This window comes from Protomyctophum bolini (assembly GCF_963924005.1).
Source record: "Protomyctophum bolini genome assembly, chromosome: 12".
In the NCBI taxonomy this organism is placed as follows: domain Eukaryota; kingdom Metazoa; phylum Chordata; class Actinopteri; order Myctophiformes; family Myctophidae; genus Protomyctophum; species Protomyctophum bolini.
In genome coordinates, this window is record NC_137873.1 from 28444522 (window position 1) to 28462596 (window position 18075).

Genomic DNA, 18075 nt, shown 5'->3' on the forward strand with positions numbered 1-18075 from the left:
CTGTCGCATATACTGTAGTGCGTGTGCATTTGTTGTACAAATGAGTGTGTGTGTGTGTGTGTATGTGTGTGTGTGTGTGTGTGTGTGTGTGTGGGTGGGGGGGATTGGGGCTGGGGGCATTGTGTCCTTGTTATGACACACCACTGGACGCTCCAGCATACTAATAACCAAAACAAATCCCAGACATGTTCTGCAGTAGACTGCCAGTGAGATTTACCACATTTTTACCCAGCTAATTGGGACCTAATAAATGCAAAGTCAATGGAGTGTGGGGGTGTGTGTGTGTGTGTGGGGGGGGGGGGGGGGGGGGGGCTGTTTGCCTTTGTTCATGTTGGGTGTTGAATATTCAGCGGGCAGGTGCATTACCGATTTGTCATTCATATTCAGCTCCACTCTGTATTACAGCTTTTGTTGCGGTATATTTAATATTATGTGACGGCTCATTCTTACAGGAATTAACAGGATACAGAACATATTGGGTGTTAATTTAAGTCTCTAAAAAGGACCCTCAGGAGTCAATTCTTACATGCCTCTAGTTTGAGGGTGGTAAACTGGCAGACTCTGCCGACAAGTTCCATTCAAGCACAAATGAAATCTCCCGTCAGTGTTGAGATTCAGTGTGAGTGTGGCCGTGGATGTGGTGATGCTGAGACGGGTTTGTCAGCAATATGCCACTAACGTGCACACTTGATTAATGACAGTCATATCCAGCCTGCAAACGAATATCATGTCCCCTTTATTTGGAGAACAATTTAGGCATTTAGCAGACAATTTAGGCATTTAGCAGACGCTCTTAATCCAGAGCGACTTACATTAAGCAAGAACAAAAAAGCATGGGTATACATCACATAAAAACATTTATCATGAAACATGCGTAAGCTAAGAAAGTAACAGTGGAATATCTATAGAACCACATAGACCAGAGTGGACACAAACCAATGATGAAGTGCCAATAAAGGTTGTGGGTATGGGTATTCCCTTACCATTTTTGCTCTATTAGTGGCAGCTGTATCAGTGCTGTCTGCTAACGCATGCCAATATAGGCTGGCTCTACAGTAACATTACTGCTCACAATAGATGTCTCAGGATTCTACAGCGGTTCCCAGAAAGATATCAGATATACAAGCGCTCAATGCATTTCGATCTTGCATGCTGTATATATTTTGTCTATTCATTTATTTTAAATTGCGAATATATGTTAAATATAGATATATATTAATGTTTACAGACTGATAATAAATGTGTTTTGCGGTGCCCGAGGTCAAGAAAAGTTTTTTCTGTCTTTTGAGTCCAATAAAATTAATCCCATAGCAACATTCATGTTTTAAAATGGTGATGAATGGTGGTGAATGGTGAGATCTGATAAGAATACTTTATTATCCATTATATTTCAAAGATCAAAGAGTAGCAGTGCACATGGTGTGTCTTGGTAAGTGCCGCTGGCCCCTAAGTGAACTGAGATCAAAGAATAAAAGGTAGAGCCGTACCGTACACTCTTAGCCTGGTAAACCATCCCCGTATTCTCAACTCGACTCAACTTTATTTATATAGCACATTGTACATGACCAGGTCAACCAAAGTGCTGTACTGGTTCAGAGTAAAAAAACAATACAATATAAACAGGCATTTAAAACATGAAAACAAACAGGCATTTAGAAGAAATGTATTCTGCAGAAGACATACCGGTAGTTTACCAGCCTAGTACACTCTGGCTCCCATTGTTATTTTGTAATTTGCAGTTACAGAGAGCACCGTTATATTTAAAAGAAATTGTAGAAAAATGTATAGTCTTTGGCATTCTGGTAAAACAGGCAGTTAAAATACAGTTGCAAAATTAAATGGTTAAAACAGCAAATGATTCATCATCAGACATCAGGTTAAAATGTACTTTTTCTCTGTTGGCACAAAACATTATTAATGAATATGTTTTACATAAGAAAAAGAACAAGAAATAACATGATTATTTCAGCTCCCAGTTGTCTGAAACCTGGTTTATAGTTTGTTGCAGTTGTGAGCTTGTAGAACTGCTATTTTTAGCATGCGTTGGAAAATATAAATGATGCATAAACGTTCAAGTTTGTCTGAGAGCCCACGGTTGATTGATTGATTGTCAGCAATATAAACAGCACATGGTACAGTAAGACATTAAAGCTAAAGGGATAACGCAACCTCTTGCCTCCAGCGGCTGTGACACTTGCCTTGTAGGCAGTACTAATCCGCTTGTTGGCCTCTGTTTTGAAGTCTGTATTTCTTCCACGGTGCATTACTCCAAACCTATTAACAGGTTAATTGTGGGACTTTATCTTACCGTTTAGGGGTAAAGAACATGCACACAGTTCCTCACTGATCACATTATCACGTTATTATGAAAAAGAGGTGTAGCTGTAGTTCATACATCTGACGAAGCACTACATGTACCCAGACGAAAATGTGTACAGTAGGCTACACATGAATTTATAGTTCAAACACTAAACTTTCATATCGCCAAACAAGGTGTCTTCCATCTTGACACAGTGGATGACACCTGTAGGCTAGATGCACTGTCACAACCATTCACTGGCCAGTGCCACTGTGTCCCATCATTCCCTATTATTCCCTTCATCTAACTTTCTTTCTCATCGTGTATGTTCCTCACTCTTCTACCTCTACCTGTCATTTCTCCTAGTTGCCTTCTCCTCTCCCCTATCAATTGACTCATTATCTTCTGTCTCCATCCTCTTCTGTCCTCCTTGTTCCTATTGTTTGAGACACACTGAGTTGATTATTGTATATCGTCAGTATTATTATTAAGGTCCTGGGGCTTTTTGTGTTATACTTTTAGCATAAACTTTGTAGGCTGTGGTGGTTCGTTGGCTCGTTGGCTTCCCGTTCGCAATGTTTTGGTTTTCCTTTCTTATTTTTTCATTGGTTACATTCAAAATCGGACAAAATGACAAGGCATTTTAGTGGCCCATCTACCTCACCTCCTTGCTATATCTTCTCTTTCATCTCACCTTCTTTCCCTTCCTTTCTATTTCCCTGACGCTTCCCCTCCACCTCTCCGCTCTCCTCCTCCTCCTCCCCTCCCCTCTCCTCTGCTGTCCTCTCCCTGCCAAGCCTGAAATCCCCCTAGGCAGATCGCAGTGAGGTACACCTCTGTGACAACAGTGTGTCATTAAGCCTGTGTTTACAGACGCTCATCCTCACTCCCCCCCCTCCGATTTCCGTCCCTCCTTTTTCACAGTCCTCTCCTGTGTTTCTTGAGGTGGGGGTGGGTGGGGGTTGGGGGAGATATTAACACAGCATAATGGCTTTTGCTTGTTTTCTCTCTCTCTCCCTCTGTTCCCAGCAGGCTTCCTCTCTCTCTCTCTTCCCGCCGCACCTTGCTTTTTCATTTCTGTCATCTGTGTCCTTCCTTTCTGCCCCAGCGCCATCCCCTCCTCTCCCCATTTATGCTGGCTGTGCTGCTGCACCACCTGACTCTGGCCCAGGGGAAGTGACTCAAACATTCACTACAGTATAGACTACAGTGACGGTTAAACCACACTGTTGAGGAAGAAGGCTGGAGAACAGGAACTAAAACAAGCTGCTACCCACTGTGTTGTACAATATGTAGATTATCTACGTTCAAAAAGACTGAACAGGACGTTGGGATATGTGAAAAAGGTTTCGCTTTTATATAAGAAAAAAAGGAGTACAGGAATAGTGCATAAAATGAATCTTTGGTATCACTTGGCATACGAGTTTTCTCTCGGCTAATGGCTGCTATTATTGCTCAATCTCCACTGAAAACACAAAAAAAGAAAACCCGGCCTTTTTTTCCCGGACATCCGGCGTTCGTCTCAAAGCATCACGGGACATGCAGTTTTAGTAAACGCTTTGTTAGAATAGAACTTGCAATTCAAATGAAATCAATATAGACTGTGGATTAAATCAATTATTTTTAACTCAATCAAGTCTTTTTAAACTGTAAATATTAATAATATGCAATAGGGAATGCAAGGCTGACGTCACGGTAGGCCTGCCTGCCTACCTACTGGCGCCATCTTGGATGTGATGGCCTACATATTAGATCTGCATCAAGTGTATAAAGTTGGTGTTTGAGTGTTTATAGTACACAGTAGCTACTGTAGAGCTCTTTCAGTTTGTCAAAATGGGATTTATTAAGCCTATACTTGAGTAGGCTACTTGTGTGAAATACAGGCAGTAGGAGAAGTAGGCTTCTCACCATAAACAAGGTCAGAATAAAGGGGATTAAATAGATAATGGACTAACGTAACATTTCACCGTATTCCTCTCACTGGCCGCCTCCTCTGAGTGTGACTTTCTCTCTCTCTCTCTCTCTCTCTCTCTCTCTCTCTCAATTTCAATTCAATTCAAAGGAGCTTTATTGGCATGAGAAAACATACGTTTACATTGCCAAAGCGAAAGTGGAACAAAACAATCAAGATAAAACAATAAAATAAACAGAGCTGTGTTACATTAACACTTTGAGTAATACTATATATCTCTCTCTGTCTCTCTCTCTCTCTCCCCTCCTCTCTCTCTCGCTATATTATGGTATATAACTATTCTCTCTCTCTCATATCTCACACACACCGTTATACTGTACGTTCGTGTTACGGGCCGATAAGGCAGTAGCGACCTGTTTCCTACCTGCTGCTCCATCTGTCTGTCAGTGTCAAACAACCACGCAGTCATTTAATTATTGAATATCTCCGACCGACGCGGACCCCACACAATATTTTGGACCAAACAAATAATTACAAAGTCGTTTCTTCTTTCTAATTATTTGTCAAAACGTGACAGCCATTTGATGCGTATGCAAGAAAAACAGCAAATCTGTGCCTGGTTTGCTGGGATCAGATTACGCAAATGACCATATTTCAAACGTCATCATTGAGAGCTAGTCATACATATACACACCACATACTCTGGTCCCAGCAGATCAGGCACAATTTGCTATTTTATTTTTACTGATTATGTATATAGTATACTATGACTAGCTCTAAATCAGGGGTAACCAACCTGGGGTTCGCGAGCTACCGGTACCTCGCGGGAACCTTTCACGTCGATCGCGAAGTGACGGGCAGCCAGCCATCACTGCCAATACACAGCAGAATGTCGTACGCAAAAAAGAGCAGATCTACAAGCTAACAACGTGTAGAGGCTCGATGCATTTTAGCTTGAAGATCTGTTCCCCTTGCTTCCACCGCACCGCCCTCGGCCCTCCCCCTTTTAGCACTATGTGCTCATGTGCTGCTGTGTCCTGTGTGTTTGTTGTTCCCTCGCAGTCGCAGGCAGTGAGCACACAGCGTCAGAGTGAACGCAGTATGATAGCGTCCCCGACACGTTGAATACTAAACTTATTTGTAAAGTTCGAACGCCAACTTTTAACCAAACGTGGGAGAAACACTGTGCACGGCTGCACGCACAAATAAAGAGTGCACTCACGCACGCACACAGATTATTATCGATCAAAACAATCCTTAGCGTCGCTTACAAAAACATGTGTTGCACAGCATGAATGATACGGCTTACTCGGCTGCCGTTGCTCGTTAAGCAGGTCACACAATGGATATGGACCACTGATAATTATCCAGCCAGGTCGGTGATTACTTATCATTCATGCTGTGCAACCGTGTGCAACACATGCTTTTGTAAGCGACGCTAAGGATTGTTTTGATCGATAATAATCCGTCATGTGCGCGCGAGTGCACTCTTTATTTGTGCGTGCAGCCGTGCAGTGTTTCTCCCACGTTTGGTTAAAAGTTGGCGTTCGAACTTCACAAATAAGTTTAGTATTCAACGTGTCTGGGTCTGGGACGCTATCATGAAGAACTCGTATGACTGACTCGCATCTTAATGACACCCTCAGACTGGCAATCACTAAATATGAACCAGATTTCAAAACGCTTGCAGATAAAGTGCAGTCACTGAGTCACAGCAGTCTCATTAAAGGTGGGCTGACCCTGAGAGTATGTCACCATATCTGTGCAAATATATATATGGTCATGTTATGCCTATGTCATTTGAACATCTGCCAATGTGAATATTCATTGAAATGAGAAACAAAATATTGTGCTGTAAAAGCATTTTGTTTTATTTAAAAAAAACTCAACAAAGAAGTTTATTTGTATTTTTTTCCTAATTTATTTCTAATACATTTGTCTTAATATTATTTGACATTGATAATATAACTTACTATAAGTATTTATTCTAATTTAAGCTTTAGTCTTTGTGTGGATGTGTGTATGTACATGCATTGAGCCTGTCAGAAATAGCAAAAAAACAAGTGTTTTTTCTAACATGTTTTAGTGGTAGATCTGGGCTTACAATTGGGAATAAAATGGGCTCTTGGGCTTGAAAAGGTTGGTTACCACTGCTCTAAATGATGACGTAAGACATACTTATACATATACATATAGAGTATGTAGTTGTAAGTTGATTAGCGGTATACTGTGGTTACTTTGTGCCAAAACGTGACAGCCGTCGCGCCATTTGATGCGTATGCAAGAAAAACAGCAAATCTGTGCCTGGTTTGCTGGGACCAGATTACACAAATGACCATATTTCTTACGTCATCATTGAGAGCTAGTCATACATATACACACCACGTACTCTGGTCCCAGCAGATCAGGCACAATTTGCTATTTTATTTTTTTATACGTATGACTAGCTCTAAATGATGACGTAAGACATACGTATACATATACATATACTATATAGAGTATGTAGTTGTAAGTTGATTAGCGGTATACTGTGGTTACTTTGCGCCAAAACGTGACAGCCGTCGCGCCATTTGACGCGTATGCAAGAAAAACAGAAAATCTGTGCCTGGTTTGCTGGGACCAGATTACACAAATGACCATATTTCTTACGTCATCATTGAGAGCTAGTCATACATATACACACCACGTACTCTGGTCCCAGCAGATCAGGCACAATTTGCTATTTTATTTTTTACTGATTATGTATATAGTATACGTATGACTAGCTCTAATTGATGACGTAAGACATATGGTCATTTGTGTAATCTGGTCCCAGCAAACCAGGCACAGATTTGCTGTTTTTTTTGCATACACATCAAATGGCGCGACGGCTGTCACGGTGAAGAGACTGGGCGAAATTATTACTTGCGCGCTCTGTTTGCGCAAGTAATAACAATGAGGTTATGCTCTAGCTGTAGCGACTAGTTTTATATAATATATATTAGGGCGTGTTCCTTTTTATGTACAGTAACATTTAAATGTGCCTCGTTTTCGAATAAAATACACTGTTGTTCTGCTATATATATGCCTCTCTGTTGGCCAGGTATAGTGATTTATCACATTCAAAATGGCGCACCCCCTGAATTTGCATACCAAAGGTGTGAGGTTTGCATGCCCCATTAACAGCTTTTAACCATTATGCAAATGAAATAACACAATATGAACTATGTAACTAAATTAAGTGGGAAAAGGTTAGGAGGCGTAACACTAACATTATCGTTATTATACACTCATTATCAACTCAGCATGACGTTTTCCGCTTAATCAATTCCAACTTCTCTGAAGGCAGCGCCTCAACTTCTCTGACTGTTTGACACAAACCTTGGAACCTTGTATGTGTGTTTGTGACAATATAAACAGCTATACTGTAATCACTGAGTAACTAAATACAATCAACATATATTTAGCATAACGTTGGCACCTTTTCCAAGGTCTATTTTATTCCAAAGCTTGCTTTTTTGAGCAGAGGTGTGAGTAAGTCACACATGTGCAAGTAAGTCTCAAGCAAGACCCAATTAAGTCACAGTGGTGAAAATCAATCAAGTCAGTGAAGTCACAAGACAAATCATATGAATTTATGATGATCTACTCCAGTTTCCAAAATCAGTTAAAAGACAGTGAGTGGTCATTATAGGTTGAGTTTTATTTTCAACCTTAATGAAAACCGTTGATGCTTGCAGAACGTATAGCTAAACCTTACTGATATTATAACATTTTGTGGCAATAACAAGCAGCTATGAACAACATTGGAGAGGTGTGTTTTAGTTCTTTCCTGCAGAACTTTCATAAGACAATATAAGAAGGCAAGTCTCATATCCTCACCTCTGGAAATAATAGATGCTCGCCCAGCAGTACACGTAACAAGAGCACCGTCAACTATGGCTGCAATAACCTTGACCTGATACTCTTTACCGTGGAATGCTTGACATGCTTCTGAAGCTCCATTGAAATCAGAGCTGAACCAAATGAAGGCAGCAGGGAGCGGATAATGTTTTTATATAGGAACAACCTTGGGCACGGCATGCTGAAATGTGTTAAAAGCTGTCTTGGTAGTGAATAGTTGTACGGATCTTATTTCAAATTGGATCCCAAACAAAGGCCGTATATAGGGAGATGACACAAAAGTACTAATGGACGGATGGATGAAGGGCGTATGCCACCCGTCATTGGTCAGATTTAGAAATAAAAAAGTAACTGCATGCCACCCTGCATGCCCATGCAATGTTGATATGAGTAGACATGTCACTTCTTTTTTTGTCAAATATGTTTTTATTAAACAGATTATTGTTACAAACATGATATGAAATACTTTTTTTCTTTTTTTAATTAAACAAAATGAAAGAAAAAATAAACAAGACAAAAAAAGAGAAAGAAATCCCTTAACCCTCCCACCCATACTGCTCAGTGACACTGCATACTATATAATAAGATGATAGAAAGCTCATGGAAAACATCTGAAAAGAAAATGGCGTACAGTCAACCATACTCAGGTAATGGACAAGGGGCAGCCAAACCTTATCAAACTATCTCTCCCTGTTTCTCAGGAAATACCTTATTCTCTCAAGATGAAGACATGTCACTTCTATCCAATTATAGTTCTGTGAGCTCTGTTCTACCATCAGGCAGTTATAGTTCTGTGAGCTCTGTTCTACCATCAGGCAGTTATAGTTCTGTGAGCTCTGTTCTACCATCAGGCAGTTATAGTTCTGTGAGCTCTGTTCTACCATCAGGCAGTTATAGTTCTGTGAGCTCTGTTCTACCATCAGGCAGTTATAGTTCTGTGAGCTCTGTTCTACCATCAGGCAGTTATAGTTCTGTGAGCTTCAGTTCTGTGAGCTCTGTTCTATCTTCAGGCAGTTATAGTTCTGTGAGCTCTGTTCTACCATCAGGCAGTTCGCGCCAGCCCAGCAGATTGGGACATGCACTCCATTCACCTTTTGTTTTGTTTTCCAGCATTTCAGAAGTTCCCTAAAAAAATGTGATGTCGTCTTCAAGAGAATATATCTGCTCGACTCCAATGCCTGCTCTATCCACTCCACTCCTTCTCTTTGAGTTCTCTTCTCCCTCGCTCCCTCTACGTTGGTCCCATTCCCTATTTTCTTCTCTGGTTTGACCCTTTTCTCCCATCCCCCTTCTCCTTTATCCCACTCTCTCTCTATCCCAACAATATCCTCCCTGCATTTCTGCCAACAAACTTGTTTTGTGCTCTCTCTCTCTCTCTCTCTCTCTCTTTCTCTCTCTCTCTCTCTCTCTCTCTCTCTCTCTCTCTCTCTCTCTCTCTCTCTCTCTCTCTCCCCCTTCACCCCGCTCTCAACCTCGCCACAGACAGACACGTACACAGACAGTCCTGTGCGGAGTCGTTACAGGAGACCACCATATCAGTCTGTCCTTCCATGTTCCTCTCTCTCTCTCTCTCTCTCTCTCTCTCCAATGCACTTTATCTCTGCTTCTAACAAAGCCCGGAGCGCCACTTCTCTTCTCTTGTCTCGTCACTGTTGCCCTAAATAAAAACGTCTGGGTTTCCGAGGCTACTGTTGCCCTGCTCCAGGCCTTTGCCTCTGTTTCTCTTTGCAGGAGAGTCATTTGGGTGGTTTCTAACCACTGTCACTCTCCCATTCCTCCTCCCCCCCCCCTCTCTCTCTATCTTCACCCGTTCCCTCTCTGTGTTCTTTAACTTCTTCCTAATCCTCCTTTGCAGAAAAATCATTAGTCTTGTTTATGTTGAGCTAGACATGCCTCCCCCCATTTATTTGAACCCCCCCCCCCCCCTCTCTCTCTCTCTCTCTCTCTCTCTCTCTCACACACACCGGCCCTACAGTCCTCCTGTCCTCCTGTGTTCTGAGATGGTATTCTGATTCTTTTTTACTCATTAGACCAACACAGCGCAACATCGCAGTGGGCGGACACGGGCGTACAGTACAGTGTATATATACCAAAGAGATAGACAGAGCTATTATGGTCCTTTCTCCATCTCTCTAACTCCTTTTCAGAAGCCATTTTTCGCACTCTGTCGCGCTATTCCTCCCTTTTCTCCCCTCCTTGAGCTCTCCATCCTTCCAATTTCCTGCATGAAGGCTGGGAAGTGTGTGTGTGTGTGTGTGTGTGTGTGTGTGTGTGTGTGTGTGTGTGTGTGTGTGTGTGTGTGTGTGTGTGTGTGTGTGTGTGTGTGTGTGTGTGTGTGTGTGTGTGTGTGTGTGTGTGTGTGTGTGTGTGTGTGTGTGTGTGTGTGTGTGTGTGTGTGTGTGTGTGTGTGTGTGTGTGTGTGTGTGTGTGTGTGTGTGTGTGTGTGTCCTGTGCTTACAACCATGCCCTTCATTTCTCTACTTCCCACCTCATCTCTCTCTCTCTCTTCCTAGGCAAGGGAATATAATGGAGACTTTCAAAACCTGCTTACATGCAGATGCTTAAAGAGTGCCTTTTCTTTTCTATATCAATTAGTAACTGCTGCACTGTAATGGTGAATGCCCCTGAATCACTCTGCATAATGGGGCTGGGCAACTTTAACGATGGAGAGGGCCACTATAGTTCCACACTCACTCCAGAGGGCCACTATATTTCCACACTCACTCCAGAGGGCCACTATATTTCCACACTCACTCCAGAAGGCCACTATATTTTTTCCACACTCACTCCAGAGGGCCACATTGCATATTACTGTCGTAGCAAAAAATTGCCGACCTACAAGCTCAAAATGTGTCCTAGTGCGACACGTTTTGAGCTTGTAGATCAGCTATTTTTGCTATATTTGAATTAAAATCTTGAATTTATTTTTGCCTATTTTTGAATTGGAATCCTGAAAAGTAACATTTTATTTAATTTCAACATAACATTTTAATACTAGTCATTAAGCTACTAATGTAGACTGAAGTAATTAAACGCAGGTCATGTTTGGAATTGTAACAGCTGAAATCAATAATATATCAGTATGCTGATATTAACCTGCGGGCTGCATTAAGTGATGGCCGGGGCCGCATGTGGCTGTCAGTTGCCCATGCATGCTCTACATCACCATAGAAAATAATGCACACACTCACACATACACTCAGCAGCAGCAAATACACCTATAGGTTGGCCTATATACATTTTCATACTGTAGATTGACAGTCTGTCTAAATTTGAGTTTCTTTATATAAATTAGCACAGTGGTTCTCAAAGTGGGGTCCTTGAGGTGGTTCCAGGGGCTACCCAATAAAATGTATTAATATCGCATGAAAATAGGATTAACAACTTTAACCCTATACATAAGCTATTTGAAAATAGCCGTTCTTCAAGCTCACAATGCATTGTGAGCTTGTAGATCTGCAAAAATAGTTTGGAAACAGAAATATTACATGGGTGTCCCCGGCACAACATTTTTCAGATGTCCGACGTTCGTGGCCAAATAGCCTGCATATTAATTTGGGGGTCCTTGACATGAAAACGTTTTAGAATCAATGAATTCACAAGCTTATATGAGAACCCCCGCTTCTGATGGCAAGACATAATGTCATTGCTATGCATAAGGGCAGTGGTACAGTTCCATGTCACTGCTATGCATAAGGGCAGTGGTACAGTTCCATGTCACTGTTATGCATAAGGGCAGTGGTACAGTTCCATGTCACTGTTATGCATAAGGGCAGTGGTACAGTTCCATGTCACTGTTATGCATAAGGGCAGTGGTACAGTTCCATGTCACTGTTATGCATAAGGGCAGTGGTACAGTTCCATGTCACTGCTATGCATAAGGGCAGTGGTACAGTTCCATGTCACTGCTATGCATAAGGGCAGTGGTACAGTTCCATGTCACTGTTATGCATAAGGGCAGTGGTACAGTTCCATGTCACTGCTATGCATAAGGGCAGTGGTACAGTTCCATGTCACTGTTATGCATAAGGGCAGTGGTACAGTTCCATGTCACTGCTATGCATAAGGGCAGTGGTACAGTTCCATGTCACTGTTATGCATAAGGGCAGTGGTACAGTTCCATGTCACTGCTATGCATAAGGGCAGTGGTACAGTTCCATGTCACTGCTATGCATAAGGGCAGTGGTACAGTTCCATGTCACTGCTATGTGACATGGAATGCTATGTCATTTCATTATGCCAACACGGGGAGTGGGGACCTCACTACACCCTATCAGGGACAATGTTAAACTGCCCAACAGAGAATCTTTCACCGTCTGCGCCGTCAGTTACACAACGTTGCATCATGCTTTAATCAACACCTGTAGACATCACCTTTCACCGGCGGTGGATGCAACGTTTGCAGCATATATTCCTCAGATGCAAACAGGAAATTCACAATTAAGTGTGGAGGAGAGGGTATAACAGTACTGAGGCACTGAGCAAAATGTGCCAGAAAGATACATAAATTAACAGAGTGAGGAAGAAAGCCGTGCACGACTGCACGTATACGGAGACAAAAGAAAAGGTGTCTTTGCTGGAGTTAAAGCTTTGTTTACCTGCTTACCTCCTTCTGTGGGCGAGAAGAGTAATGAATCTAGAGTTGTAGTGTGTGTGTGTGTGTGTGTGTGTGTGTGTGTGTGTGTGTGTGTGCGTGTGTACGTGCACTGAAATGCCTGAGGGGGTTGTGTGCATGTCAATAAGAGCTGTATGTAAATTAATATATCCTCTGTGCCGAGTCCCCCAGGCAGTGCCAGAATACATTGATAAAATACACACACCCACGCACAGTCACGCATACACCTGCAAGCACTTGCACACTCACACGCAATTAACTATGTGTGCAAATAAATATGAGCACGCACACACACGCACACGCACACACACACACTCAAACAAACAACAAACAAACCATTTGTGAACACATGTAGCCTATCTATACGCATGCACATGACTGTCTGCTAGCGTCTCAGTTGATGTGCTTCCTCATGGCTGCGAGCTCCTCAGGCCAAGTGGAATGTGCACTCTGAAGATGTAGGCTGTGGTTGTGCATACTGATAGCTGGCTCAAAACCCTGCACGCCATCTGTCATTCGGTCTGTCTGCCATTCTGCCTGCCTGCCTGCCTGTCTGTCCGTCGGTGGCACTTTCTATAGCTAGTCTCTCCATTCTACAGTGCGTCTCGTCTCTCCTCCTCTGGCCCTCTCGCGCACACATTTGCATGCTGCTGCACCCACCCGCACCCATGCACATGTTGCACACACCCTTACACCCACACACCAAATAATACTGCTCTCTACTCTCTCTCGCACGCACGCATGCATGCATGCATGCACGCACGCACGCACGCACGCACGCACGCACGCACGCACAGACAGACAGACAGACAGACAGACAGACACAATAGCCGTTATTAGCTGTGGGCGCCTGTGTTGGCAGGAAGATCTCCACTGCAGAAGTGGTGCTGGTGATGTTTCTGAGGGCTATGCTAATAAAGCTTCAAGTGGGCCATGATATGTGTTAACAGTCCCTTCGCTAATAGAGGGAGCAGCATGAGACGAGAGCAGAGGTGATGTGTGAAGGGAGTGATGGAACAGGCAGTATGGGAACGGATGTGAGGACAGCATACATCTCTCCCCTATAGCGCCACCCTTAGGCCAAACCTTCTACTTGCACACAAGTTATGGTTATTTCAACATCTAATGGGCACGTTGCCATGAAGTACATGCAGAAACCCAAACTATTTGAGTGACCCATGGCCTTTCTTCTAGCACCACCCTCAGCCCAGAATATCAACTTTTTAACAGATGATATTGCATATCTATCAGAAAGATTTCAGGCTTACCCCTACTGATTGTAATGATCCCATGACTTACCCCTAGCGCCACTCTTTGGCCAATTTGCAGTTGGGGGTAAGGAACAGCATAGACTCTAGGGTCCGACGGATAGAGATGGTATCCCAAAACTGGCAATGTGTTCCCTTCTAATTTTGGAGAAACCGACCCCTGTCGTTGAACAACCACTAGTCTATAGCAATGATTGCGGATATTTACTTATCGCTTGCACCCTCTTTATATATATGGCCGTGTCCATACTGTAAAATCACATCACAGTACAATTCATTTTGTCCTCTAGATAACACAGCCAGCATCCTGTCCCATCGCCGAGGAGTGTTCAGTCAGGACGGGGACCGCGAGGTCTTCCAGCTGCCGGTGGTCGTGGGCGACGGTGGCGAGCCCCCGCTCAGCAGCACGGCCACGCTCACGCTGCGGGTGTGTGTGTGTGAACGGAACGGCAGGGGGCGCAGTGGCGGCAACGTGTGCCGCGCCCAGGCCTTCCTGTCGTCAGCAGGCCTCAGCACAGGGGCCTTTGTAGCCATTCTGCTGTGTATCATCATACTGCTGGGTAAGTACAGCTAGAGATATACCACTATATACTCATACTGTAGTATGACGACCTGGTTTTTCCAATTGCTATGTCCCTGTACACAAGGACCAATTGTCCCCAGTCCCCATCCTTGTCTTGCAAGGACACATAGATGAAAAAAAAGCGTCAACTAGACGCTTGTACTGTAAACGAGGCAATATTAATAATAATCTTTATTGTCCCGAAGGATATTCATCTTCACGCTTGTACTGATTAATTCATGGATGCTTTGTGTATGATGCTGTCAAGCGTTTAGCAAGGGAAAAAAACAACAGCAAAAACTTTCTGACAACTCTACCGCTCCCTTGCGCAAAGGATACTTTTGATATTATTTATTTCCCTTCATCTCTCTGTGTTGCCTTGACAGGGGTATATGAAGTGAATGTGAGTAATAAAGGTGTGCGTAGTGGTCTGTGGGAGGAGAGAGGTGAATACAAAGCAAGTTAGAAACGGATTGAGGGTCAGAAAGAATGAAGAAATCATCTCCACTCTAGATTATCAGATAAACTCTCCTGTTATTAATGTATATTGTAGTTGTATTACAAAATATAAACTATAGATAAAAAGTAAAACGAAGAATGTTCCCTGTGCAAGTTGGCTTTACATGCACAGCACATCTTGCCGGTCAAAACCCTTTTGATCATTTCAATGTAATGGCATTTCCATGACCATTGTATGATACTGTAGTTATGGTGATGATGCTAATGGTGATGGGAAGTGAATTCATGTTGGCTGTAGTCATTGAAAACTCAATTATAGAATGTTATATTGGCTCCATAGAATATTTCCCTCGTCTGCCTACCTCGTTGATGTATCCTTGGTATAGAAATACACACATGGTACAGAGGTGAGGTTTAGGAATAAAACAATAACTAGCCTATCAAATCAACAGATAAATGCTAGTGAAATATTTAACTCAGTCATACTAGTTTTATCCAGTTATTGAAACATGAATGTGACTAACACACTCTCTGCCGCCCCAAGTTTTTACATTAATATAATGTTAATGCAGTGTGCAGTGGCACGGATGGCCTTATGACACATCTGTAAATAATAAATAAAACTAGTGTGTGATATACATGTGTATTTTTACATTAATAGTCTCTGAGGAACATATGATTGCGAGCAGTTGAGACGAATAACAGTCCACACTAAGGGGTCGGGGAGGGGTCAGAATAAATTATGGACTTAGACTGTCATTCGTCTCAACTGCTCAGTGAGATAGAGGGCACTCATGTATGAAATGAAGAGACGTAATGTGCTGTGTCAGTTCAGCTACGGTATTGTTCAATAATTGCTCACTTCCTATCACAATTAATCATAACGCAAACAATCAGTCTTATTTCACTGATGAAAGCAAAGTATCGATCTCTGCGTTTCTTCTATCTTCGTCCTATCTGCATATCTCATTCACATTGTTCCCTCTCTCATAACTTCTTACTCCACTCTATACCACTCACTGTATTGTTCTGACTATTGTTTCCTTCCTTGTCCCTCTATCCTCCTCTCTGACCCCCCCCCCCCCCCCCCCCTCGTTCCTCTCTGCTGTCCCTCTCTTCAGCCATAGTGATGCTATTCGCTCAGCTCCGCAGCAAGAAGACCAGTAAGGAGCCGCTGATCCTGTCCGAGGAGGACGTCAGGGAGAACGTGGTGACCTACGACGACGAGGGAGGCGGCGAGGAGGACACGGAGGCTTTCGACATCGCCGCGCTGCGGAACCCGGCGGCGTCCGAGCGGACGCGGAAGTTTCACACCTACCACGGCCGCCCGCGGCAGCGCCAGTGTAGACAGGACAACGAGCTGGAGGAGGAGGAGGAGGAGGATGGGGGGGACATGGTGGTGGTGAGGAAGAAGAAGAAGAGAGGAAAGGAGGACTACGGGGAGTACAGCCCAGAGCTGGAGCCCGCGTGGCTCATGATCGGCTGTGTTCCCCGAGACGTCAGTCAGTCTGCGCCCTGTCTGGCGCCAGACAGCCAGGAGGTCATTCAGCGGGTGATTCGGAGGAAGGTGGCGGAGGCGGACACGGACACGCGGGGTCCACCGTACGATTCGCTGCAGACTTACGCCTATGAAGGCCGGGGCTCCTTAGCCGGGTCGGTCAGCTCTCTGGGACTGACCGACCCCGTCCAAGACTGGGAACTGGAGAGCCAAACTCTGGAACGACTTTATGGAGAGTGTCTCACTCTACCAACCAACCCTGAGTCCTAAGTAGGCTTCCACCACTAAGCCGGGTTGAGTAAATTGATTGTTTGTGCCATTGAGTCCCCGAAACTGATCGTATTGCTTGTCACTTGGATGCTCACCATGGATGTCAGCTGGGGCATAAAGTGAAGTCAGAGAATGAGAAAAGCCATTATTGTGAAATAGGACAAACGCATACTGGTTCAACGACCATTTTGGAGAACAACCAAGGAACAACCAAGGTGTTTTCTGGATATATGCTGTTGCAAAAATGTGGGACAAAATGTGCGGTGACCAAAACTTTGGAACTTTTGGTTTCTCATGATTCCCCTTTGGGTCCATTTGGTTCCATTTGTACACTCTTTGGAGTTAAATGAACACTGAGCATTTTACTGTGTACTTGTTTGATGTTTCAATTGAAATGTTTGAGCTGGTCACATCCAAATGTATTCCACTAATCCACTCGCGACATTACTCACTTTTATAATTGAAGTTCTGCTAGAAATGTGACGTCACGGTGCCATTGTCCAGCTTAACCTGCGAGCTTTGCAGGACACACTGGGACAGCAGTTTGGGAGGTGCAAAAGCTTGTGCCACAAAGTTCAGATCGTCATCAATTTATCTTCTGCAAATGGAAATTTGGACATTTTTTTTTGTTTTTTCTTTTTTAGAATGAACCACTGAGAAAACAGCTGGCCTCAGGTCTCAGCTGCAAAGTGCGTTGGCCAGGGAGAGAGGCAAGAGAGAGTCTCAGAAAGCTAGTGACATTATCAGGCCAAAGAAGCCTCCAGGCCTTTTCCCCCTTAATGTTGTTTCATGCTGTTCCTTTACCAATTATTTATTTTTCCTGACAGATGTGCATGCTCATAAGGGCCAAAGGAGCTAAACCCCATGAACCTTAGCGCCCTATTCTGGGCATGTCACAATAGGCGAACGTTCAGCAACAATAGCAGATCTACAGTCAAGTTCACGACAAATCTCAAGTCCACGAATTATGAGCTTGTAGGGAGGAGGAAATGGGAGGGGTCCAAGTATAGAAGCCTCAGGGCCCCAACATACATTTTTACAGACCCCCTAGGGCCAGTTCCATGAGTATGGGCTAAGCCATAGATGCAACACTGCCGTCATTGATGACCTCTGTTAAACGTCTGGCATTGATCTCCATTGAAAGCTATCTCTGTGTCTGGCACTAGGCTCGACTCATGCAAGTGAAACGGCCCCATTACGGTGTTGGCAGATATCTACTACAGGGCAGTCACAAGGCTAGTGGTGAGCAGACATTATCGACAGCCAGACAGACAGTGACACGAGGGGACACTTGGTGAATTGCCACCATG

The 18075-nt window shown here is 43.6% G+C and overlaps 1 protein-coding gene across 1 annotated transcript in view; it reads left to right on the forward strand.

The window, feature by feature from the left end:
- LOC308326194 (cadherin-18-like) overlaps positions 1 to 17118 on the forward strand; it is a 133581-nt gene extending 116463 nt beyond the window's left edge. The window contains exons 10-11 of the mRNA XM_080779002.1: positions 14267 to 14536; positions 16119 to 17118. Of these exons, the coding sequence (XP_080635128.1) occupies positions 14267 to 14536; positions 16119 to 16765 (917 nt within the window). The 3' untranslated portion in view covers positions 16766 to 17118. The remainder of the gene's footprint in view (positions 1 to 14266; positions 14537 to 16118) is intronic.
- Positions 17119 to 18075: the final 957 nt, after the last annotated feature.